This window comes from Tetrao urogallus, assembly GCF_951394365.1.
Source record: "Tetrao urogallus genome assembly, chromosome: 9".
Classification (NCBI taxonomy): Eukaryota; Metazoa; Chordata; class Aves; order Galliformes; family Phasianidae; genus Tetrao; species Tetrao urogallus.
Window position 1 is genome coordinate 7531437 of NC_136822.1, and position 27369 is coordinate 7558805.

A 27369-nucleotide genomic window follows, 5' to 3' on the forward strand; every position below is an offset into this window, starting at 1 on the left:
ATGGTCTCAAACTCTCCCCTGTAACTGTCGCAAGGAGCCAAAATGAAGTTGAAGCATAACATCAACCCCATTCTTCTGCAGTTTATAAACTTTATTATCTTGGTGTATACGGTTGTAACGTACATTCCTTGGTACATATTTTCAGGCTCAAGGCAGGCTATAGCAAAATCCAAGCAGGTTAAGGCTAGACCTGTGAATAACAGGCCTGGGGGTGCATACAGGTCTGTTAACAGTCTGCACTGCTTAGCTTCAGTTCTATATCCTGGCTGTGATACACTCGACAAAGTTTTTAAGTATGCTAAAACTAAATATAAGGACAAAAAGCTGTTAGGAACGCGGGAAATCCTGAAGGAGGAAGATGAAATCCAGCCATCAGGAAAGGTTTTCAAAAAGGTAAGGGTTTTTGTAGTCTGCCTTTTGAGAACTTTTTATTCCATGTATTTACTTCCTCTTGGAACATTTCTGGTCCAGCAGAGCAAGTTGGGAGGAGGAAAAGATAGGTCCTGCCTTTTATTTACTTATTTACTTTAAGTAGTTGGCTGGTATAAGTGGCTTAAAGTTCTTATTGTAGGTAAGCAAAAAATATTTCCCTCTGTCTTCTTCAAAACCATAATTAAAAGGAGTAAAGAAAAGTAGTCAATTTTCAGTGAGGTTAACCGTAAACTAAGAGTTTACAGTTTTACCCTGCATGTTCAGGTCTTTAATGGAATTTTTGCTTGAAAAAGGATTGCCCAGACTTTAATTGCAAAACTTTTATTCACTCGGTCTTCTTTAAGGTGATTTTTTTCTGCTAATCTGTAATCGTAGTGCAGAGAGGGAGGTTCAATTTCAGTATAAAACTGCTGTTTCAAGAGACTGAGGTTTTTGCAGTCTTTAAAGTTCAGGGTTTGTGTTGCTTTGCTGGTAGTTGATTTATGTTTGATTACAGGCATTTAAAAATATAGTTTTCCCTAAAGAAGCGAACCGGAATACACATGTGCAAAGAAGGGTTTGAGTCCTTTGCTTCTATGTCTGATGTTATTAATTGCGTGCACTTTTGGGACTATTTTTGGTTAAGGTTGGTTTTCCTGCAGAAGAAGTTACGTCTGTAATAAAGGGGTCCTTAAACAATGCTTATTTTAAATTCTGATATAGTAATAAATCAGTTAATATCACAATGGTTGGCAAAAATCTAGTTGTGTTGAAGCCTTTACAGATTTGTTAGTGGAACTTCCTCCCAGTCATTAATTTTTCCCTGAGTTCAGAAACGCACTTTTTCTTTTTGAGAAAAGGGTCCATAGAATCGTTTTTGATTCATGCTTTGATGCCCTGTAAAGAAACAGAAAGGAGTTGGTGTTCTGCAAAGTAAAGGCTTCTGGGCACAGATCAGAATTTTCTCTGCCTGTGTTCAGTGCTCTGTTCTTCAAATATAATTGGTAGCATAAGGCTTAAGATCTTATGAGTTTTAGCCTTTCCTATTATGCAAACAACATACTCTGAATACTGGAAGGTTGAAGAATGTTGATGTTGACCTACTTAAATTACTTGTTTTTTCAGCCTTTAGATTAGAAATTACCTAAGCTAGGTAATTCTGTCTAAGCTTGACACAACAGTTCCTTATGATGGTTGATTGCCATGCTTGCCTTGACTCTGTTCTGTTCCAAGTTGTGGAATTAGCAAGTAGCTTTACTTTATTTTTTTCTCCATTTGGAAGACAATATTTCTTATTACCTCATAGCACGTCTTAGCAAGTGAGTAAATGTGAAAATTGTACAAGGTGTCTTTGAATGTCAGGGTTCTTCTTTGATTTTGGTCTTTCATACCATGCATCTCTTCACTGCCCAGGTCCTCTTACTGAAAGTTAAGGCTGAGGTTTATTTGGTACAGCTTTTTAAATAGGTGCATGGCACTTCTCAGTTCTTGTGTGCAGTGCATGTAATTCATGTACCTTATGGGTGCTGCAAAACTTGTTGATTATTTTTTCCCTTTCAGAAATTGAATGGAGTGGTGGGAATGGCTTATGTGCCTATCTGAGGTCATGTGTACGTCAGTGGCAACTCTGAATGTAGAGCATGGATCTGTGTACTGAATTGCATTGCCTGTTAGAAGATGGCTTTCTGATTTGCAGATTGCATTGGGCTAAATTAGCCTAAGTAATTTATCAAGTAAAGACATATCCCCTCAAATTAAAACAAAGCTTCTGATTCTTAACAGAACTAAGTGTATGTCCACTTTAAGCTAAAATTATTTAAAGCTAGATTTACATCTTTAAGTTTGTGTGCGCTCTTAATTTAGAGAGCAGTGATATCCAAGATAATCTGTACTGTTTTTGGAACTTTGTATTTTATATTATTGTTTGAAAGATCTATTCCTGTGCAGTGGCCAAAGAAGCAGAAATTCATAGACTTTAAGTAAAAACAATCAAAACAAGCAGCAGAACAACAAAGATAGGAAACAGTGTGAGTTTAGACACTGGGTCATTATGGTGGCAGGTGTTTAATACAGAATCCGTGCTCTTCCTCACTTTATAAAAAAGAAATGAGGCAACAGAGATGAGCAGTGAGGTACAAGAGGAGCCTTTCCTTGCAGCAGGGGAGTGCTGCAGTGCTCAGGGTGCCTGGTGCAGAAACCTGCTGCGGGGGGCTGCAGGAAGGTTCTGGCTATGATGGGCAGAACGAGGGTAGCTTATGATGATGAAAAATGCCATAGGTGCTCCTAGGTAATCAGTATTTTAGGGAGTGTGTGGTTCTTCATTTTTATTGCTGTTTCCAAAAATGTTCAGCTTCAAATTGTAGTTGAGATTCTTTGAGGCTTTTGAGCTGTTTGTCAGCAGACTGCAAATGGTCAGTGAGGTTGGGCAGTTCCATGACTGTGTGCCCTCTGTGCCTTTCAGAACATTTTGTGACACCTTCATGCTAATATATATATATTGAATAGAGCTGCCCTGCAATCCAGGTTAAAAAATGTTCACCAGGCAGCAAATACTTATTCGTTGGTAATTTGATAAATTTCCCAATATTAATTCAGTAGTGGTATTAAATATTTTCCAGCATTAAAGGGTAAGATTGAAGTATTTTTATTAACTTGCAGGTTAAATCTGGTTAAAAGCTGATGCACTAGAGGGCAGTGTCTTTCTACTTGTGCACTATTCTATGGAAACATTGAGAGGTGCTGTCTCTTCTGATTTCGTGTTTGGTTTTACATGTCTGTTTAATCGGTTCTGAATAATCTTGGCTCCTTGGCCCTTCTCTTGCAAACTCCCAGACAGTTACTTTCTTGGCATGTGTCAGTAGTGAGAGCAGGGAGAGGTTCTGAAAGCTGCAAAGTAAGGTGTGTGGGTGAATGTTCTGAAGATTACGGCACTTACCATCGGCCTTAACAGCTCTTTATAGTAGCAACTTTACACAAAAAGGGCCAAGGAAGGAGATGTGTTTGAAGATGAGTACTCAAACATCGGGAAGGGTGTGTGAAACCCTAAGCTGTGCTGCATCCTGCAGAGGAAGCATGCAGGGAAGAAAAAGGGAATGTATACAAAAGAGGTATGTTAATGATGGAGGGAGAGGATAGCAGAGAGACTCTGGGTGTGGGGAGGGAATGAACATGGGAATTCAAATACATAGAAGGCAGTAGCAAAAGTAAAACCCAACATAGCCTGGTTGAGAAAAGTCTTAATGACTCAGACTCACCAGTGTTCTCAGAAATGCAGCTTCCAGGATGTTATTTCCTTTCTGCAGGTTGTCTCCTGTTTCAGGAAAGCAAAGCACAAATAGGGCCTTTTTTCACTGCTTTGTATCAGACTGGCTTAAACAGCGAGGATAAATTATTTAAGAAACTGAAAGTTGCTTAAAGAAGGAGAAAGAATCACAAGTGTTATTCAGAAAGATCAGGTTTGTTTGTTTTCTTTTTTCAACTTTGGCAAGTTACACCACAGGTGGTGAAAAAAACCAAAGGCTGTTGATTTACTAGTTGGCAAAGCTACCAGAAGTGGTAACAAGAACCTGCTGCTTTTCCCTGTTATTATTTAAGAGCTGCATTCTGATACAGTTCTGTAAGTGGAGAATGGTGGTAGAAAGGGTGTTGCTTTAAATTGCTTTGTACTGGTGAGTTCTGTTGAGACTTTCCAAGGTGTTTAGGGCGGAAAAAACTTTCTCAAGCTGAAATTGAAATTTGAAATAATTGAAGTTTTAATGGATAGGAAAACGTGTGTGGTTTTTTGTTGTTTGTTTTTGAAACATTAAAATGTTCCCATTCCAGAAGCACTTTGGTGTGTTAAAGTGGCTGGCATGCGAGGTCCCAGTCATTGGCATGTTAGCAGCGAGTCGGTGCCCAGGCACTGTGCCCGTGGGGTTGCCAGCAGCCACGCATGGCCAGGCAGCATCCTGCAGTGGTTCTCTGCTAGGACAGCAGGGGAGTTGCTGGTGATCCTCCTTCAGTAAGGGTTTTGGTTCTGGGGCAGCCTACTTGTCTGTGAGGCTGTTTCTGTAAACAAGACGGGGAATCTTGAGCAGATGTGTGTGAGATCTGTTCATTTTTCGGTGGTAGTGCTGTTGTTGGCAAGTATTGGTTTTTTGTTTTGATAAATGATATTTTCTAATGAAAATGCTTTGGAAGTTTCCAAGCATCTTTCTGTGTGTGCCCTGAGTGTTGTTTCCCTAGATGTAGGCATTAATGAGGAGTATGGATTAAGGCTGTAGTGAGTACAACTCAGTCAGCAGAAAATTTCAGCAGCTTGAAAAAGTGTGTTGATAAAAGAAATGTATTGGAATTTTGTTTTCTTTCTGTTAAAATTCAAGCGAGCTTTTCAAATTTATTTTGCTAGGAAGTCTGGAAATACAGCCTTGTTAGAAATGTGGTTACATGTCCAAGTTAGATGTTCCAATCTGTAACCTCAAAACTTTGATAAATCTGAAGAACAGAATGGGGCAATGGGGGAAAAGTTTGCTTATCTGATTTTTTTTGTAGTGTTTGTGTGCATTTATTATTAATGCTCTCTAGCCAAAGGAAAGGTCAAAAATACTTGACCAATGAAAATGGTGGTGTTCAAAATTGGCAGGGTGCTTGTAGCTAGATAAGAAAGGTAGACTGAAAATAGACTGAAAATGCAGTACTAAATGTCTTTGTATTGCATCTATGTATGAAAATTTCTAGGATATCCTCTAAATAACCTGTTACTTGGTGAGAAAATGGCACTGCAAGGTACAAGCAGACACATAGGAACCTGCTAGGTACTGAACTGTAAATTCAAATCCAATTTTACTGTGCACCAACTTTCCATACGGAAGGAAAGCGTGGTTGCTTAACTTTTTCCACATGGCTTTTCAGTGCTGAGGCTTGCCAATAGTTTCCCATCTTCAGTCCCTCTGCTGTTTGGCAGTAAAACATGGCAGTAAGATTGTTCCTCTTCCCCTGACGTTTGTTTTAGAGCAAACAAAGGGAATGGAATTTCATAATTTGTGTCAGAACCCACGGATACAGTGCTTTCTGGATTCCAGTTTGTTAGTCTTCCATACGATCAAACACCTATTTATTGTATTTGTGTAGGAGAATCTTAGTCCAAATGTCTAAGAAAGCAAATGCACAGAAAGACTCGTATTAGCTTGTCACACTCTATTTGAGGAAAAAGCTTTGTGAAACCAAAGGCATTTGGGTCAGATAATCACAGCCTTTCTTAGGGTTTCTGAACTGCAAAATACAGTGGGAATTGTGTGTCTTCCTATTGTGAAAACCAAAACAGGCGGTGATGTGCAAGGAGATGTTGCAGTATTTGTGTTGGAGCTTCCACAGCTGCTGTAATTTTTGGCAAGAATATTTTCATTATTAATAAACCGGTGTTACAATTTAAACAGCTTCGGACATCTGCAGCTTATTCACATGGATAAGGTTGCAGAGGACATATGTTAAGGCTTTTTGTTTTTTAAATTGGATTTATTATTCTTGTTAGGTCATCCTTGGCAAGTACACCTGGCTTTCATATGAAGATGTGTACATCAAAGCTGTTAATTTTGGAAATGGCTTAGCAGTGTTGGGTCAGCAACCAAAGACAAACATTGCTATCTTCTGTGAGACTAGAGCTGAGTGGATGATTGCAGCACAAGCCTGCTTTATGTGCAACTATCAGCGTAAGTATGAATCTTTCCTAAAGATTTAATTTCTTTTGGTCTAAGAGGTTAGAGTGAAAATAAACCTCTCTCTTCACTGTACACACTAAGAGAAGTTTATATAGGACACTGAGGATTTTTTCCCCCTATAAAAAGTAATAATAATGCTGTGTAAGAAAGAGATTGTATTTTGTAGTTACTTTGCTGAATTGAGAAACCTGTAGCATTTGCAGCTGGGTTATGGTGTCAGTAAATATATCTTGCTCAATGAATTTCTGAGAGAGATTTATTTTCTTCTAATCTCAAATCAGTACATATTCTCAAGTTCTGAAAACAAACAAACAAAAATCACACATGAATTCATGGACTCAATTTAAGGAGTTGACGTCAAAGTTTAAGCTGTGCAAGTTTTCCTGGATATTTGGCAGTTCTTCAGTTGTGATTTTAGTTAGTTTATTGTATTGTTATCTCTAGAAGCGAAAATGAATGGGTGAGTCTTGAACTTATTTTGGAGAGCTCTTCTAATTAAAAAGCTTCTTAGTAACTCCTCTTCCCAGGTATAAGGTACTCCTCAGTTCAAGCATTAAGCTGAGCTTAATATTAATAATGAGCTTAAAATATTAATAATGAGCTTAATATTAATATTTAGTATATTTTCTCAATTTGCTTTTTGTTTGCTCACAACTTTCTCATAGCCTGTTTTGTCATTTAGTGCATTCTAATTTAACTGGAATGCTTATCTGAGACTTTGCTCAAGAGCAGCCTGGTGTCTCTCTTTTACTTTTCTCCCATGTTTAGTTTTGGCAAACTGTTTAAAGTCAGTCTCTCATTGATAGTATCTGCATTAATAACCCCTAGTTCCCGATCCGTTAGTCCTCTGCTGTTTCATTGCTGAGACCACTAACAGTGGGCAAAGCAGAGTCTGTTCAGGGAGGAAGAGGCAGAATAGGACAGACTGGCTGGAGCTGTCCTTGCACAGCTTCACTTTGCAGCACCATACAGAGAGGGGTGCAAAGCCACTCTGCTCCCTTCTCCTTGCTTCAGTCACGTGAAAGGCCACGGCAGTGTCTGAGTTCCACCAGTGGCACAAAGCCTCCTGCATGCTGCAACATGGCCTGAGCCTCAGTGCAGGGTTTTGCATAGGACCACTGAGTTTCTTGTTAAGAAATCTATTGAGTACTGAACTTGTTTGGTCTGGGGATTATTGGCCATTTCATCAGCGTGACTTAATGTGTCCTACACCTAATGGTAAGTCTGTGGTGGGGGCATCCTCAGGGGCACATTCCTTATTTTCACAAAGGGCACTCTAAAAGCTGTAGTTCCCCATGGGCCTAGGCCTCTTCTTGCCCATGCCATGTTTATTCTTCCTTTATAAGAACCAGGTCATAAAAGCCAGATGTGCAGAAACTTCTGGTTTAGTACCTAGTTACAGAAAAGGAGTGTATCACACAGACTTCTCTCAGATTTTGGAAGCAAACCTAACATAATTGTGTTTAAAATGATCCCTCTGTGCTATAAATATCAGTTTGTTTATTTGATTAAACCACAGAGTTATGAATCCGTAGCAGTTCTCACGTGGTTCTGTGTGATTACCTTCTGTGTTGAAATACCAAAATTAAGTCCAAAGGAGGGCTGTCAAGATGGTGGAATGGTTGGAAGACGTGGCATAGGAGGAGAGGCTGATAGGAAAACATCTGTTCAGCATTTTATCCCATTCTGCTGCTCAGTTCCTTTTATTACTTTTGGGATCTGCTAGATTCCTAGTGGTCATCCTGGGAATAAAATACAAAGGCTTGCATCAGTTATCTTCACATTGGAAGTGAAGTACGCTTATAAATACTAGGAGGATTTTGTAATTTGGGAAAAAGGAATCTGAGATAGTGAGTGCATGGATGTTGTGTGTAGAATGTTATGCATATGTTTTTGATTTGGTTATATTAGTGTTCTAAATTCCTGTGTTGAGACGTGCTTCAGCACACTGTCTGATGTGATGTTTAGCATCTGAGCTGTGTGTCATCTTACGTGAACTTGGCTGACTTTTGTATTGGCAGATGATAATATCATGCAGTGTTCACGTAATCATTTTGCTCAATTTGAATGAATTATAGATTCATTCTAGATTCATTATAGACTTCAGTTTTTGTTGAAGTTATAGTGTGGCAAGACATTACTAAATTACTTAAATTAACACCTCTTAGTTTTCAGATACCACATCAGCTAACTGCAGCCGCTCTGGTAGCGTGGCATTCTTTGAGTATGGAATGTGTTAAACCTGATGGTAGGTGCACAGCATTCACACCAACAGACCAGGTTCACATGCCTTGTACTTGGTATTAGAGAGGAGCCTTTTATACTTCAGAATTAGTGAGATTCATTCCTATGTATTGCACATACAAGTGACTTGATGATAACAAATACTGTGTGTTCTTGATTGTCATATTTACATCTTTTTGAAACTATGTAAGTCTTGTATTTGCCAGAGTAGAGTGGGATTGGTAGTTGAGAAATAGGGAGGGGGGTAAAAAAAAAAAAAAAAAAAAGATTTTCTACTGGTGTATCCTCTCTTCATCTGCAAAGAGTTGTTCAGTGGTGTGAGCAGATGCAACAGCTGGTGTGTATAATCAAATAAAGAAGTAAATAGGAAAGGTCATGGTTTTGTTTTTCAGTTATACTTTCCTGAAACTTGAGCAGAAGTGCTTTTGTCAGAATTGGTTTTGCTGAAGCCTGTAAAGGTATACTTTACTTTTTCTTTCTGAGGTGTGATGGGTTCAGCAGTCTAGTTAGGTTGAAATAAATGGTGAAAAAAATCCTATTACTTTAGGACAAGATTCTGTATGATTAGCTGGCAAACTTAGTGTTACTGCTTTATTTTTGTTTTTTTTTTTTCTTTTTCAGATTAGATCAATTTCTGTAGCAGAAATTGTAAGATCCCCTTTGCATTTAATACTCAGTTTTATTATTGTACGTGAAAAGATGAACACAAAAGATAATCCTGCTTTGGTCTGTCTTCAAGGGAAAAAAAGGAGGGATGGGAAGGGAATACTGGAACCACTTTCAGAATGCCTGAAAATGTTTTAGGTGCCAGTGCAGAGAAGTGACTCAGTCACCACTTGGTTTGTTTCTCCTTGTGACATCAGTACTCCATCTTAAGTACTCCAACTTATAAGTGGTGTACCTCTGTTTTTTTCCCTTGATGCATTTGTTCTGTGGATGAGTAATTATGTAAATGGTTATTTCAGAGATTTATACTTTTCTTTCCAAGCAGCACAGCATCTCAGTTGTGCTTGTTGGCCTGGGGAGGCTGAATTTCTGCGAGATGTTTATATAACAGGGGTCACTGAAGTAAGGAGGGAGAGCTCGTGGGAACTAGTGGAGGCACTCTTCTGGACTTTGCTCCCACCAAATTAAAGAAAACACAGTGCATGTGTGTTTGCCCTGCAACAGTTCTGAACTATGATAGGCTGTTTGAACAAGGAAAAAATAAATAGAGGTCAACTATTTACTTCTCTGTGTAAGAAATGCCTGGTTCTGAGTTCTTCCTTACTGTGCTGTACTGAGTGAGTAACTCCATACAAAAGAAGTACAAAAGAAAGTCAGATACTTCATGTTATGAAACTTAGAGCACTGATGTTGCTGTAATTAATAATTGTGATATCTGATTCTATAACATTTTTGAAATGTGAGCTCTACTAAATTGTTATACCTCTGTTTAGTGTTATGCTTGGGGGAAAAAGACATTACCTTGTTTGTTTGTTTTCTTGAGAGCCATTCCTCTCTTCCTTTTAGAGCTGCCTTTCCTCCCAGATCTCTTCCTTCCTTGTCTCGTTCAGTTCCCATAAAAGTGGCAGGAAATGAAATTGGGTTTTTTAAAATAGTCAGTGTGAAATAACTGTGGATTAATGCTCCATCACTGATGAGCTGCCCTCACGTACAGGAGACAGTTTTTTCCAATAGTCAATTTCCAAAGTATTTAATTTTCTTGTTATTCTGTGTTGTCATGATGTCGGTTCAGTGTCTAGTGATTGTGGTGGTTATTAAATTGATTATTATTTATTTGTATTTATTAAATTGATGGGAGAATTTGATAGTCTCAGACATAATACTGAATGTAGGTATTAATCTGCTGATAATTTCTTATTAGCATTTGGTCTAGGCTAGTGACAACACTTCTGAAAAGAGGAGCCAAGTAAATATTTGCAGTTTCTTTCTTGTGTGCAAGACAACTGTTTAAACAATGGATTTATTGAGTACAGATGCATGATTAAAAACCATGAAGATACAATAGTAGATCTAGAATAGGATAATATGGTTTTAATATGTGTAACTAGAGCTTGAGGAGTAGTAAAGTCACATATGCATTACTTATTCTTTATTCCCACTCTAATTGAAAATTATGCTGTATTTAAATCATGTAATATGTATTTTTAAAGCACAAAACTATACCATCTTTGTAATAGCTGACAAATACTTTGCCTAACTAAGAGCAGGTTAATCTCAGCCATTTATTGTAAACTGTACTTGAAAGTGTAAAGATTCACCAGTTTCTTTTTTTTTTTGTTCCAGTTGTTACTCTGTACGCTACCCTAGGAGGTGCAGCAATAGTACATGGGCTAAATGAAACAGAGGTGACCACCATCATTACTAGTAAAGAGCTGATGCAAACAAAATTGAAGGTCAGAAAGTGTTATTTGTATCTTTTTTCCAGTATATCTGTTCATTATTGTTAAAAGGTTTGGTAGGTGTATGAAATGATGAATTACCATTCTGTAGCGCAAAGACTTCTTATAGAGTGAGGTCTTTGTATCTGTTTTCATATACATAAAAAATGATAGCTTTTGGATTCAGGCTCCAGGATGACTTCTGAGAGCAGGATGAACCATCTGTGCTATTGAAGAGCTGCAGTCCTGTCTGAAACAGCACCTCCACAAGAACTGTGTTTTCTGGGTGAATTTAGAGCCTATAAACTCAACTGTTGAAGGAAGAGGGAGGAACAGAAAAATGTATAAACTGTATATGAATAACTGTATGTGATTATACTCCTGCTTTATTCATGGATGTTTTCCCAACAGAGAATTGATGACTTACATCTCCAGATTGGTGCTTGAAGAGTCAGAGCTGTTTTGTAGTGCAAAGAAAGCCTATGAAACATTAGTATAGCTTTTTTTAATTAAAAAAAAAAAATCCCTCAAAATGTATTTTGTATTTAACTTTATGATTTCATTTGAACCAGTAAATCCTTGCAATCCATTAAGAATAGTTCAGAGTCTTAATGTCATGCTTCAACCAGCAGGGGTTCTAGATGCCTTGTTTCAAACTCCAGTGTGCTGCATTGGTTTCTTAGCTGTTTTCTTAAGGAGGACTTCTAAGATTTGATTGCTCCTTTCTCTGTAAGCTTTGATTTTTGAGGGTACGACTGAGTCAGTGTCAGCTACTTACTGTGGCATGTCAGTTGGCCAACTGCTGTGGAATCTACAGGCCGGCAGGACACACAGCTTAGGTAACTTATCCCTGTGTTGTTACTGCCAGGCCAACAGGTTTATGAAACAAATGCCACATGGTAACTTTGTGATGGTTTGTTTGTTTGGCAAAGCCCTGAGTTCAGGATACCTGCTGTTTTTTGAGACCTTACCGACTCAGGTGGAACAGGTGGAACTATGTTTTTGTATGAGTTAAGCTACAGTGTATGTGAGGAAGTGGATCTTCCATGTAGGGCAGTTGTTTAATTAAAAAATTGTGCATTATTGCTGCATTTTGAATGAGAATTTTCCAAACTTTGTATTTCTTTCTCTTAAATTACTGGAATGATACTGTATATAGTGCAAGCTGGCATAAATAATCATTGTAAGAAAACAGATTTCTTCTGCTAAAGAGTTCTGTCGTCTTTCTTTAGAACTTTGGTAGCTATTTTAGAACTCATAGTTAGCTTGAAATACTTAACCAGTACTTAAGCATTTTCTGTGTTTTTGGCTTGGTGTCGGTTATTTCAGATAGCACAGTAATCAAGTGGTGACCTAAGTATTATTGTGAGCTCTGTGATGCCCAGGACCTTTTCTTCTGGTGTTCTGTGAGAGTGGATAGTCAATCTCTGCTAATCTTCATAGTCTTAAGTGTGTGCTTCTCTTGAAATAAGACCCTGATTAATAAATTGTTGGAGAAATGTTTGGACGTACAAATGGAAAGTTCAATTAGTCCTACAAATCTGAATGTGGAAAGCTTCAACCTTTGCTGCCATGTAAGCTAGACAAGTTTATGCTCTGTATTTTAAATCCTCAAATATTTTATGCCTCTTTTTTTCTTTTTTTTTAATGTATGCAGTAGATAACTTTTTCTCTTGTTTGCTCAAACCTCACGATTGACGTGTGAATTTCTACAGGCAATTGTTTCTCAAATTCCACGGCTGCGACATATTATTACAGTGGATGGCAAACCAACAACGTGGTCAGAATTTCCCAAGGGTGTCATTGTTCACACTATGGCTTCTGTGCAAGCTATGGGAGCCAAGGCAGACAGTGGTAGGTTACCTTTTCTTTCTGTTTGGTTCATCTGTCCTAATTTGATCCTACTTGGTTTACTGTTAAGTAAACTTGGAAAAATTGCAGGTCTCAGAAAACTGTGCAGTTAATAAAATGCATTTAATAAAAATGGTCTTTTCCCCAAGCAAGCACCACACATGCTGAAGAAAAATATTTAGGATAAGCATTTAGGCAAGGGCAGAAACTTAAAACACATTCGTATGGTCAGTTGTATTTGGGAACAGGTTATTTAAGCCACACAGAGAAAATTATTCTGCGTTTTATAGCAGAAAGCATCAGTAAATCGCTACCATGAAATTTTGTGAATCTAACAAATAAGAAAATGTAAAATGGTTACCTAAATCTGATAGAACTTGGTCACTTCTATTATATTTCTGAAAGTATCAATCTATGATCTAGCTTTCTTGAGATCTATTTCTGACCTTCGCAACATTTTGAAAATTAGAAGATGGAACTTTAGGTGTTTTAATTGACTTGTCATGGCAAAATTTTTATTCAGCTCTGAAGAGTAGTCGTGTCTTAAAGTATCTCAATATTTCATTGTATTCAATACTTCTTGTTTTCTGTGTTTTCAGAGTATTTTAACCACTGAAAGCACGTGAGTGTTGGGATTAGTTGTTTTTTAGGAGCATTATGAGTGATCAGCCCATCTGCTGCTGAGGTTTAGGGGAATGTCAGGTTTGTTGCTGACATGATGGCCCCTCAATTCTTGTAAAAAGGTGTCTAATCCTTCTTTCTCCAGTCTTTCAGACATTGTGTGCTGTAAACTATAGTAAAAGAACATTACCTTTGTTGAGTTAGCCGCTCATAAACTATGGAATACTACAAGTAATTATTTATGCTCAAGACGGTTCTACTCACATATTAAGTGAAGGAGCTTATTTTTATCTTGTTTCCTCTGTGTTGGTCACTGTGCAGGATGGACAGGGTTCAGTGAGTGTGAACTTTTAAATAAGCTTTCAGTGTTCTCATAGAGTGTACATGTTGTGCTGCGTGTATTGCGCATTATGCAGCGTTTCCTTTGAGTACACAGTTGTTTTCATATTTTCTTGTTTTCAGTGCAAGTATTTGAAAACAATAATCCTATTAAAGTTGAATTTAAATGTTTATGGAAATTGGAGCTCATGTTGGCCCAGCAGAACCATGCCCTGACTGCTACTGATGAAGCAGTGTGTTGTTCCTCTTCTGGGAAGTGCACTGCAAAGTAGATTCGTACATGGGGATTTACCTTGTACAAGCTTGGAACCAGTGCAGCATACTTTTTTATAAGCATACGAAGCTGAAAGGCATTTTGGAGAAATGAAGATCTGCCCATTTCTCTGTCCTCAACAGGAATACAGGAAACGGAAGATAAAATGTTATTTCAGTAGGCTGGAGCAATCACTGGAAGTATTACTCAGCTCATACAAAAAAGTTCCTTCTCTTTGTGAAGGCCTTTAAGCATGACCACAGTCTTTTCAAATGAAAGCAAAATGTGGTAGCAATAGTCACAAGTATTATATTAGAACAATTGCTATAGTATGTTAGCTTGTAAGATCTTCAAATCTGGTAGGCCTTCCATGCATTGTATGTTCTTTCTTTTTTTTTTTTTTTTTTTTTTTTTTAAAAATGAAAATTGCAGGAAACAAACAGCAGGCCAGGCCTGTACCTTCTGATATTGCAGTGATCATGTATACAAGTGGATCCACAGGAATTCCCAAAGGAGTTATGATCTCCCACTGCAACATAATTGCTGGTATAACTGGAATGGCTGAAAGGATTCCAAATCTGGGGTATGTGCCAACTCTTACTCAAAGATGCACGTGGGTAGCTGCATATAATTATTGTGTAAAATATGAAGTGTCTTTGACCCATCAGATTATGCACTGATGTCTGAGCATCTTCCAGTTAAATGCCATGAGTGTTCCATGTGCTATCTTTCTCATCATCTGTACACTGGAAAGACTGGGACGCAAAGCCTGTGAAGCTGCCTTGCAGTATGGTTGAAATCTGCCTTCAGCAGTACTTCTTTAGCAAGTGCTGCATTCTGTGGTTTGTTTCTGCTTGGTGCAGATTTTAATATCATCTGCAGAGTTGCTTGTGCCGCTTTAGCACAGCTAACGGTCTTGGGATGTGTAAACATCACACTTCATGCATGCTGTAAACCTACAATACTACTTAGGCAATTTTTGAGACAAAGCCTATCAACTTGAAGTACGGTCATAAGCTCATAGGCATTCTTCCTCTTACAGTTCTTCTGAAAGCTCTGAGTAAATTTGGCTTAGTGACTTTAATGGTATGGTATAAACCTCTCTCTTAAAATTTCTTTTTAGGGAAAAAGACATTTATATTGGCTACTTGCCTCTTGCCCATGTTCTGGAGCTGAGTGCTGAACTTGTGTGCCTGTCTCATGGATGCCGCATTGGTTACTCTTCACCTCAGACACTGGCTGACCAGGTATGGTCTTGATGTAAGCCTATATGGAGAGGGAAGAAAAAAAAAATTACTTGTGTCCGTTCTTGCTTATAGATCCCAAGAAACAGGATATTGGCAGTTATGACTGATATACTGAGGTAGTTTAATTGTTGACAAGAAAATTAAAACGATCATTTGGAAGATGTGCTATGTCATTTTGTTTCTTAAAAGTCTTGAAACGTGCCTGCTGATGAACTTGTTCTTCATTTTAGTCCTCTAAAATCAAGAAAGGAAGCAAAGGTGATGTTACTACACTTAAACCAACTCTAATGGCAGCTGTGCCGGTAAGTTGCTGAAGGGTATAACAATGTGTTAAAAATGTAATTCATAATTTAAATTTTATCATTAAAGTAAATGTAAAATAAAAAGTAGAATCTTGGATGTGAAGGTAGCATAAAATAATGTTATTGATATTTATTTTTATATGATGATGTTTATTCTCAATGTAAGTATCATAAACTTTGAAAAAGTTTAAATAGGTGTGGGGATTACACTGCCATTTTAGTTATCTGTTCATCATAATATGCTCGTATGTATGTATGCACATACTATGTATTTACATGCCTGTATACTTTCTTCACAAAGGCTGTTTATAAATCATATGTATATGAGATATAAAGACAGAGAACCACACATAATGATACATACGTGATTTGGAAACAGCCACCGTGTGATGAAAATAGCCATAGACACAGACTTACTTTGTGTCACTAAATCTTTTCTGGGAAGAGAGGCTGTATTTCCTGTACTGTAACCTGTTCAGGACAGTATTTGATTGTTTAGCAGTGTGCTAGGTTTCACATTAGTTTGTGATGTCAGTGCAAGATGGTAGTGAAGAGAGAAATGGACTCTATCTTGTGTAATACTTCATAGGAGGTGGGTAGTTGACAGCAGACAGACTGGGATTGAACAGTGATCCTGTTCAGATTTTTGCTCTCCTCATTTAATTTTAGTGTTTTGTTATGTTTTACTAATGGAAGAGGAAGCAGCTGGGAGCGGTTGGTTGTCTGAACTGTACTGTAGTGTCTAGATCATTTTCTTGTATTGGTTGCGTGATTTCTTTTACTTTGAGTTGGTCTTTCTTTAACTAGGAAATTATGGATCGAATCTACAAAAATGTCATGAATAAGGTAAATGAAATGACGAGTTTCCAGCGAAATCTATTTATATTGGCCTACAATTACAAAATGGAACAGATTTCCAAAGGCTACACGACCCCGCTCTGCGATAGGTAATTGTAAATTTATTTTTAATGGCATCAGAAAGTGTGTCTCAAGTCTTGCCATGTGAAATAATCTCAAATACAAAATTAGATACTCCGTTGTTTTGTTTTTATGCAATGAATATTCTTATCTTTGTATTTTAGCCTTATTTTCCGGAAAGTACGAATGCTCCTAGGTGGAAAAATTCGCATCCTGCTTTGTGGAGGAGCTCCACTCTCTGCAGCGACTCAGCGATTTATGAACATTTGTTTCTGTTGCCCTGTAGGGCAGGGGTACGGGCTCACTGAATCAGCTGGAGCTGGAACAATCACAGAAGGTTGGTGTTGGTGGGTTCTGTGGGGTGCTGTGATCCATGCTGCGTGCTCTGCACTGATAATCTTTGACAGCGCCTTCATTTGGTTTATGCCTTAAAATAGAATTGGGGAATCCTGGGAATTTCTCTGCATCAAAAAATTAATGAAGCATTTTAATTTTGACGCGTTGTGATGGCCTACATAAAGAATCAGCGTTCTCACTTGTGATAGTGTGAATGGCAGCATTGTATTTATTGGCTGAAGTGAATATTTTGGTGAGTGTATAGAAACATTAGGAAGATAACAGTAATAAGAAAATGGAATGCAAAAACCTGTGCTGAATTTTAACTTCATGATTCCATTTGCCCCTTAGTCCTAAAATTTCATTCATTCTGTGGTGGCAAAACCACTCAGAGCTCCTGGTTTGTTTTTTTTGTTTTGTTTTGTTTTTGGCAGTGGTAAGATGTATCTGAGGCTCACTGCTAGATTATGCTCGATTGTAGAACGTGTATTATGTTCCTTGATGACCACAGATTGTGGTATGTGGTTTTTGGTAATAGTTTCTTCAGAAGTTTAGGGAAAGTAATGGTGGAATTGTAATATGAGTGTTGCCCTTTCCAGTAATTCTGTCTGTGAAGGTGCTCAGGTGCAGAAGTGTTGGGGACTGAAAGCAGGAAAGTGGATCAAAAAGTAGAATCTTCACATTTTTATGAAATGTCATTTCAAAGTCATGCAAGTACTATTAAAATGCTTTCTGCAGTGTGATGCATGTGGGCAGCTTATCATCAGAGCTTTATTGTTGTGGCTGGAGCTACTTCTAAATAAAGACATCTGTTCTCTTGCAGGATAAAAGTTTTATGCTTATTACCTTGTTTGTTTTGTTCTATTGTATACATTAAACTTCAGGAATAAAATAAATGACTAAAGTAAACAAAGTACATGACAACATAAATTTTTTTCTACTCTTTTTTTTTAATCTGGAAATTCCTTTTTTTTTTTTAACATTGTAGTTTGGGACTACACTACAGGGAGAGTGGGAGCACCTTTGGTTTGCTGTGAAATCAAGTTAATGAACTGGGAAGAAGGTGAGAAATTTTTTATGTGATTAAATATTTGTGTATTTGCAAGAACTTTAAGCTAGTTTCTATTGGACTTTGCTTGGTAGTATTTACTAGAAGATTATTTTTCTTCTTAATCCTACCTTTACCTATATAGACAAAATCTTCAGGGAGAGCAGTTTCTATGTTTGAAACCATTTTTTATATTTAAAAAAGTATATAGACAGAAGCTGTCAACACATGAATAGTGTTTTGACTAGGTTACATTTTGGCTTTTATTCCGGTCGCTGTAATGCAATTTGGAGAAGCCACCCGTACAGGAGAGGGTGCGAGTCTTGTGTTGTCTCTTGGAGTAGTTGGATTCAGTAGGCTTTAACTAAAGCACATGCATGATATCTTCTTTGCCATTAATAAGTTTTAGAATAGTCTTCCTAATATTATTAATAAAAGGCAAAACAGTGATGTATAGAAAGGAAGTTTAGTGGAAGCTGTATAAAATACATTTAATGAAATTTGAATGTGTTTAGACTATTTCCTCTGAGGTAGGCTCTTATGTATTGTAGAGTATCCCTGCATAGTACTTAAGGGAATTTAGGGAAAATGTGAAACCTCAGATTCTGGTGGGTTTTGTTTCTAAAATATAAAGTGAAAATTTTCTTTTTTTGACGTGAGCCTGTAGGCACTGATGGTGTGTGTCAGTCCTGGCCAAAAATAAAAACAAAAATTGCGCAGACATGGCATTTTTCCTCCACATGTGTTTGAGTTTCACTGTTTGTAAGCATGCCTGTTAAATAGCTGTTTATATGCGGGAAGGAATTGGAGCAAGGTGTTTCTTACTGAACTACTTACACTGAGTTTTCAAGTGGTAACTTTGGCTAAGGGCTTACTAAATTTGTTGGTATTTGAATACAAAGTAGTAGGGATTCTTGCTTTGGAATGTATTTTTAATTCTTGGTAACTGGAACAATTCTCAGGTGGATATTACAACACTGATAAGCCATATCCTAGAGGTGAGATTCTTATTGGAGGGCAAAATGTGACTGTAGGCTACTATAAAAATGAAGGACGAACCAGAAAGGATTTCACTATTGATGAGAATGGGCAGAGGTGGCTCCATACTGGAGATATTGGAGAGTTTCATCAAGATGGATGTCTAAAAATTATTGGTGAGTTCTTAAATTCAGGTAAACATATATATGCATATGTATATGTATATGCACATCTGTTTTTCAGGGCTGCTCGTTGCTGTAGATAGCAAAAAATGTGTATCTTCTGGCATACAGTTTAAGGTCTTATGATACATCCCAAGCAAACTCTGATACTGTAACAAACTCAATTGTGTGTTTTAAAGATAATTTTTACGATAATTATTTCTTATTAAAATCTTAACATTGATTCTACTTTGTTAACTTGACTGAGTAGTAAGTAGCTAAATATAAGCTAACTTGACTCAAATAAACTGTCTTAGATCTTATAATTTTTTTTTTTTTTCTTTAAGTGTGGAGTCTGATTAAGTGAAAAGATTTCTCTGGTGACATGTTTTCAGGAGTTAAATAAGTTGTGTGTGTGTGGTTTTTTTTTTTTTTAGTCTTTCCATTCTTTAGAATAAGTATTTTCCTTTATTCTAAAGGAACTAGTGGAAGAATATACTAAGACAAAGGTGATACACGTAAACCTGTGATAGGCTCCTAATTTTTTAATGTCTATGGGTGTCAAAATGCTCTATAAACTACCAGTTGTCTCTCTTGAAGTTAGAGAGTGATTCAAGCTGCTCTTTAGTCCTGAAAACTAAGCTTATGTGTTTTATTACATGAACAAAAGCTTCGGTCCCGTTGCAGCTGCCCTTCGTTGGTCAAACAGGTAAAAGCTACAGAGCTTTGCCTGACTGTACCAAAAAGCGTATAGATACAACAAGTAAGAGGTAATCTTGGCTGCCATCATAGCCAGGTGGGTCTGGCCCTCCACCTTTTGGCCTTCTTGGGGCTGCATACAATAAGCTCAAGTAATTTTGGCTTAAGTTTCAGTTTCACTTGTTGTTGTGTTTCACATAACAGGTAGTCACTTTTTCAATATGGATTTAGTCTAAGAATAAACAGCCAAATGTCACCAAATGCTGCTTCCCTCCTGCCTTAGACATCTGGTTGAGAGAGCACAGCGTGTTTCTAGTCAGACACTGGTTTTTCTGTAATTCTAATTGTCTTCCATTATTCATGTGCCAGTACTGTGATATAGGAGGTGCTGATTTATAGGCAGAAAATCTGTGCAGATGAAATGTGGTTCATGTTGTAGTGAGGGATAGGTTAATGAAATTGAAGTAAATCTGATATGAAATGCTTCCAGAACTTACTCCAAACATGAGTCAGCTTGCTTTCTGGCGTGTATACATACATTTCAGAGAAGTATAAAATCAATGTCAAAATTCAGTGTTGCATAACTAACATTAGATTTCTTTCTTCGTCAATAGATCGTAAAAAAGACCTTGTAAAACTCCAAGCAGGAGAATATGTTTCTCTTGGCAAAGTAGAAGCAGCTCTGAAGAATCTTCCGCTGGTAGATAACATTTGTGCATACGCAAGCAGGTGAGAGGCAGCTGGTGTTTTGATATTGCTGTATTCTTTTTTAGAGCTCTTCCTGAAGCTCTAAGCAAAATGTTTTGCCCCTCAAAGTGTGGATATTTTCAACTCCTATTTAAAACACAATGGAATAGTGTTCTTTGTGAAAACTAAAACATCTGAATGATATCTCTTTTATTTTCCTTTTCCCACCATTTGTTGAAAAATGCCAGAAATAAGTCTTTAATTTCCCTCTTTCCCAGTCTGAAAAGCAACTGACTGCTTTCATGATTAATCAAGCACTTTGGAGTTAGTCCTTACACAAGCCCTAGCACATCTTGCTCTTTGCTCTTTTTAGCTGTGATCTGTTCTTCAGAGGAAGGGGGGGAGTAAAAGTAAAACCAATGACCCACAAGCTGACTTGCACCCATGCAGATCACCAACAGAAACCCTGAAGCTTGAAAGCACTGTAAATACTGTGCAGACTCACAACTAACAAATAGTGATAAATGTGCTTTCAATTTACTTTCTAACTGTACTACTAAATTAGGCATATAAGGGCTCAAACATATCTTAATTTTCTATTTCTAGAATTTCCTATCTATACATAGTATAGACTTACATGTTTAAACATACTTCAGATGGTCTTTTTTTCCTGTTGTCATTTTGGAGCTTCTCAGCAATCCAAAATGCTCTGTTCAGTATGGGCCCCTATAATTCCACTTAACTTTGAAGGCAACTGGAGCAGACAGCAGGGAATTGCTCAGTAGTAGTGGATAAAAAAATAAGCTTCTGGTTTGTTCACCTGGTTCTGTGTTATTTTGTAACTAACAGTGATCGTGTGACATCAGTTTTGACAGTTTTGGAAAAATAGGCATTGGAGACAACACTGCTGAGAAACTTTCACAATATTTAGCTTTCATTGTGGGTTTCACCCAATGGGCACATCTGAGATTTGGCTGCATGAAGTTACATGCGTGTTCTGAGTGTTCTCTGTAATTGATGGACATAGTCTTCTACAGACGGTCATTTCTGCAATGCTGGGATTGGAGTTCATTATTAGAAGTGCACTGTCAATTTTGTTGCTGATTTTTCCACGGTAAACGTGACGTCTGCAGTGTACTAGAATACTTCTAAAAGGCCGTTAAATTTCAGTGATTCTCCTGCAATTGACACATCTACTATGTAATACTTGGCAAAACATCTGTGAATGCATGTGAAGTAATCGTAACTAATTTTTGAAATGGCCAAGAATAAGAATATCTAAAACAGATTTGTCTAGTCAGTCTGAAGCATTTCGTAAGTAGAAGAGCCATCTGTTTTGCTGCTCAACCTAGCAAAACATACTTATTCATTTTGTTGATAATTTCTTCTTCGCTGACCTAATTTTTATTATATTGTAAGATCACTATAGTCAGAGTACTGTTGTTATCTTTTTTGTATGCATATAAAGAAACACCAGCTGGTAGTAGTTCAGTAGGAATTGATATTGATCACCAAATGTCGTGCTGTTGCACCCAGGTAAATACGTGGCATAATGAAATGTGTAACCAACCAGATGCACAGTGATCTTTTTGCTTTACTAAGCGTTAAACAATTTCGGTTCTGGACACAACACTTCAGAAAAGGTGGACCACCTAAAAAGAGTCCAGAAGAAAACTGGGAAGTGCAGCTGATTGGAGCTCTGTGAGGCGTAACCAATGAGGAAGGGATATTGCTTAGACTCCTGAAGAAGTTTAAGAGGGGAAAAGGGACAAGAAAGTTGAGAAGTAAAAACAGAACAAAACAACCAACCAAAAACAGTTGCAGTTTGTGATAAATGGCTTTTGTGGAAAGGAGAGAAATGAGTTGCATAGCAATTCTATACGTAAGGTTCTGTTCACGTTTTCCTTAAGCTTTTCATCATCTGAAAAATCTCAATTACTTGTTTCAGGGAGAGTTGTTTCATTATTTTCCAAAGACTTTGAGATAACGGCTTTGAATGTTCTAGACTTATCAGAAGTAGACAAAGATTGCCAACAGTAGAGAGCGTGTGGAGAACCACTTGAAAGAGAAAGAGAAGTTACTTCCCCTGCAGAAGCAGGCGTTCTTTGAGATGTGTTGTGCATATGCTTATTCCACAATCTGCTCTCCAACCCCTCTTCACTGCAGTCCTCTGCTCCTCTACAGTAACTGGATTTCTGCAGTTGAGAGGAAACTGAGGTAGGGAAGCTGCACACCTGTCTTCATACCAAGATGCAAAGCATGAGGAGAGGCAGGGCGCATTGACATCGTATGGGTACTGCTTCCCCAAAGCTTTGAGCATGAGGCACAGTGGAATATGCATATGGACAGCACACCTTGAAGCAATCCAGTTGCTGTAAGGTAAGTAGCTTCTCTTTCTACTTACTTCTAAGTAGGCAGAGGTGATTTGCGTACTACTTCAGAAAGATAATCAGGTGAACAGAAGTCAGTTGTTAAGAGCCATATCCTTGTACGAACTGCAATATCCTCAAGCTGTAATGTTATTTTTGATGAGTCATTAACTTCACAAAATTCATACTGAAATACATTATACTTCTCAGTTTCCATTCTTACGTCATTGGATTTGTTGTGCCAAATCAAAAGGAGCTTGCAGAACTAGCTCGAAAGAAAGGATTTAAAGGAACCTGGGAAGAAATCTGTAACAGTCCAGAGATGGAAAAAGAGGTACTGAAGGTGCTAGCTGAGGCTGCCATGGCAGGTGAGTAGCTGGATAATTGTTAGTAGATTTGTGGACAGTAAGTGTCTGTGAAAAGGATAAGCACACGCCATAAAAATATTTCCTTGTGCATGTGGATTTCATTGTGTATTCATAGAACATACATAGAGTGAAATTTCCATACAAAAGTAAACAGCGAAGCATGAGTGGGTCAGAGAACCAGATCAGTTCTGGTTCATGTCGTCTTGTAACTTTTTTTATTTTTAATGTGGCCAGTACCCAATTAAAGAATAGACTGACAGAGCAGATGCAACAAGCACAGTTTGGTTCCCTATGTCTTTGTGTCTAATGCTGTTTAGGATTTTCTGTAGTATCATCTTGGCCTTCTGCTGCTAGTCCAGAAGAAAGTGGGTCTTCTACAGACCCATAATACATCTGTGTTGAGTACTAGACATGTGCTACCTGCCTACATGTAGGTGACTGAAAAAAGCCCACAGTGATGTGGGCTCTCCTGTCTTACACTTCAGGGATTTCCTAAATGTAAAGCAGTACCTTTTTTTGATTAACGCCTCAGTCATATTTTAAAGTTATATAAATATCAGTATCCAGACTGTCTTGTGGCAGGGCTGCTCAGTTCAGCGATGTTAAAGGTGAAGAAATGCCTCCTGTGTATTTTATCCCTGCCATCTGCTAGGGTCATTTGGTTCTGCTGAGCTCTTGTGTTGGAAGAGGCAGTGAATGGTCTCAATGCAGTGGGATTTTTTCAGTGCCTATTATGCTTCCCTCTCAGCTGTGTCTTTATCATGCTAATTGCTTGTAATCTACTTAGCTGTTCTGGTTGTGGAATTATTCAGTGGCACAGTGATATTCTGTTTCTCCTTACATAACAATTTCTGCTTTTTTTTTTTTTTTTTTTTTCTTTTTTCTTTTGACCATTACTAAGGGCCAAACTTTTGTCGTATAACTGTGTTATTGCCACAGAATGTTTCTTAAATAGTCACTGTGGAGGTTAAATTTTTCTTATGCGTCCTCTTCTACATCTTTCTTCAGTGTTTTCCACTGATGTGTTTTGCAGTCGTTCAGTACTGTGATGTCTTTCTGTAGCTCTTTGCATCTTGCCTTCATCTTTTCTCCCCTGGATAATTCTGTACTTCCAGCAGTCTGTCCTGTTAACCTTCACCTCTCCTTCATACTCATATTGTGAATACCTTAAGCTGTGCAAGTAGTGTATTTGCACATTTGTGCTGCTGGAACATAATCTTATGAGGAATACAGACTCAGTAGAGCAATAGACTTTTATTTTCTTGTTCACATCTCTAGTAGATCTTTCTTCAAGGCACAGAGCATACAGGGAAGTTCTTCTAAGCAGCTGCTGGGATGTACAGCATTGCTTTTTTTTTGCTTTTTTTTTTTTTTTGAGTAGCACTAACTATTCAAAGAAGATTCTATTGTTGCAACTATTTCGTTAAAATGGATGAAACAGAATATTTGATTTAATCCTGAGGCACTTCTTACATACACTTTTGTGTTATTTTTTATGGTTTTGTTTTTCCCTTTGGTATCATAAGGTTTAAAGTAAGCACTGAGGCTTTTCTGAAGCTAGGGAACAGCACAGGCAGCCAAACATCTGAGGCTTATTCCACTATTTCTGTGGGAACTGGAAAATGAGCACTGGTAGATACTACAGCTCTGTGTATGATCTCTCTGGGGTTTTTTGAGCCTGATCATAGGGAATTTGTGGAGCACTTCTTCAGTAATATCATATGCTTCTCTGTGTGAGAATACGGATCCTCACTTTTTCTTATTGATTGTATAAAGTTGTGTCCAAATGCTTACGTCGTGTTTGGTATTTAAAAACGGTTGTGCGACTTTTACTATTATTATTATCTTCTTCTGTAGCTAATCTGGAGAAATTTGAAATACCAGTAAAAATCCGTTTGAGCCCTGATCCTTGGACCCCCGAGACTGGGTTAGTGACAGATGCGTTCAAACTGAAACGCAAGGAGCTGACGGCACACTACCAGGGGGACATCGACCGGATGTACGGGACACATGTCAAATAAGTACTTCTCTGCACCACGTTGCTACAGTGAGCTTGGATCAAATAGGAAATACTTGAATTGCCTGTCTCAGCACTTGAGATCAAACACCAAACCACCATTCCTCATTTGAAGCCTAAACTGTTATTTCTGATAACGTCGCCCTGATGACCAGCGAGTTTAGTAAAATCTTACGGCAGCAAACTTGTGTCTGTCTCCTTTTTTATCCAGTTTTCTCTGCTACCTTGTCAGTTCTTGGATTTTCCTGACTGTTTTTTGGGAAACCATGATTCTGAAGCCTCAAGTTTTTAAACATTTATAAATCCTGTATAATGTTTTATTTGTATCTTTAACATTTGGATGTATATAGGGAGAACTTGGCTATGTAAGAAATGGTGATACTGGGGGCCTTTTTTTTACCTAACTATTTCAAGATAAGGTACTGATGTTGTGACATTCTGTAAATTAAAAATGCTTATAATGACGTCACTGTTGAACAGAGGACCAGATGATTTGCTGCTGTGGTATTTTTCTGTGTGAATCTGAGGGAAAAACATTTGACGTTACAGCTTGTTTAAAACATCCTTAATATGTGCCTAATGGTTACTTTTATTTTTGTCTGAAAGTGAAAAGATGGTCATGGCACAGCTCTGCATAAAGGGGTTAGTGAGCATCTTTTGTATTAAATAACACTTATTAACACAGCAGAAATGAAATGGAGGAATAATCTCTCAAATACAGAAGCCCCTTCTTGAAGTAGCTCGTGATCATTCCGTACAGTAGTTGAACTGCATGGAGCTAATAAGAACTGTCAGAATTAATTTAAATTAATGCTTTGTACGTTTAACAGTGTCTAGCAGAGAGACTGCAACAAATCCTGTTCTGTTTTCTTGTTAGTTTTGGACAACAGTGTGGGTTTGCTGTTTGGTTTGTACAAGTACGATAACAGCCCTGTTCTGTGCTAGCTGCATCCCAGATCTTACTGGAGAGAGGGGAGGCTGAAGTCCTAATAGCAGTTATGTTCTCAGTTCACACAGTGCCTAGCTGCCCTTTGTGCCATTACGAATCTCCCTTTTAATGTTGTGTTCTTCTATTCAGAGGTTTGTTTTTTGTTCCTTTCAAAGACAGATATTTGAGGTATTTGTCAGCCAGAGTTGTATTTATGTTACTTGTCTAATCATTACACCAAAATTCTTACTTTGGGAAGGAGTCTCAGTTTCTGTTTTGCTGTAGATATGTGAATATTGTTTGAAGAGTTACCAGAAATCTCTTCATCTTCAGTGACAACACTTAGATTTGTTTCGGATTTGAGTTTTATTCTCAAAATATTTCTAGAAAGAAAATAATCAGGGTTACGTCAGTGTGAAAAAATACACATCCCTCAACTTTGTGATGGCGCAAATACAAAAATGGTGTTAATTTGGGGACAGTTCTTGCATGTATCATACTGGCAGTGCTAAAAGTTGAAGTCTTGTTGCTGCCTACTTAATAGCACGTTATGGCAGCATGTGGCAATTCTGAACAGCAGAAGGTTGGTTTGGGGAAGGGAATTCCTGCTGCTAGCACTCAGAGTTTTGATGTGGCAGTTGTGGAAGTTCCTCAATGTGTGAATTCTCTTTAAAAAGTATTCTGAAATGTTATTTCAGTTAACACTTTCCACTGGTTACAGAAAGCAATTTCAAAGCAGTTGAATGTTGTCCAGTAGGTTTCAGTTTTGGAAAAATGATAAGGTTTGTGTTCTTTGTTGTATTATCATCAATTTCCTCTCCTATGAAAAAGACTTATGTTTGTGGTGTAACAGGTGAAATGGAAATACAAAAAACAAACCAGAACTGCTTTTATAAGAGTGATGCCTTTGGATACCTGGATAATAGATGATTTTTTCTGACAAATAGGTAAAGATTCATGTTGGAAATGAACTGTCAGGATGTGGAAGTTTGCCAGGACTGAAGGGAAGTGTCAAGATGTGTCTGCCCTCCATCAACAGGTTCTTAAGATGTTTGCACTCAGCACAGGACATGCATTGCTCAAGTGGTTTTGGTGAAAATTAATAAACCACTCAAGTGCTGTTACTGTGTGTAACACTTGGTGCATCGTGCAGCAGGTTTGATTTATTTCGTAAATTCAGAAGGAATTGGAAATTGTTACTCCAGAATTTACATGCAGTTTTGGGTAAATTGTGTAAATGAAACTGAAATAATTTGGTATTAGTAGTTGTCTTTTTTTCTCTGATTGAGTTGCAGTCTGTATTTGATTTGATTTTATTTTTTTTTCCAGTTCAGGTTTTTTATGTTTAACGTTGATATCAGTATACATAGTTCCTCCTCCTTCCGGAATCAGATTCATTGCAGAACTTATATGGGATGTGAAGTTGAAGTGGTTCATCAATTTGAGCTTCAGTGCTGAAGTTTTGAAAGACTTTTAAAATATTTGGATGAGCTTAAAAAACTTGTGAGTGTG

General features: G+C 37.7%; 1 protein-coding gene across 1 annotated transcript; it reads left to right on the forward strand.

Moving 5' to 3' along the window:
• On the forward strand, positions 1–24933 carry ACSL3 (acyl-CoA synthetase long chain family member 3; the record flags this gene model as incomplete). Its single annotated transcript, XM_079539601.1, is given in 15 exon segments — positions 1–21; positions 25–393; positions 5921–6098; positions 10641–10750; positions 12451–12589; positions 14232–14382; positions 14923–15046; positions 15277–15348; positions 16156–16295; positions 16431–16603; positions 17591–17665; positions 18613–18804; positions 20103–20217; positions 22755–22912; positions 24770–24933. Coding segments are annotated over 15 exon segments (2181 nt in total).
• Between the last annotated feature and the right edge of the window lie 2436 nt (positions 24934–27369).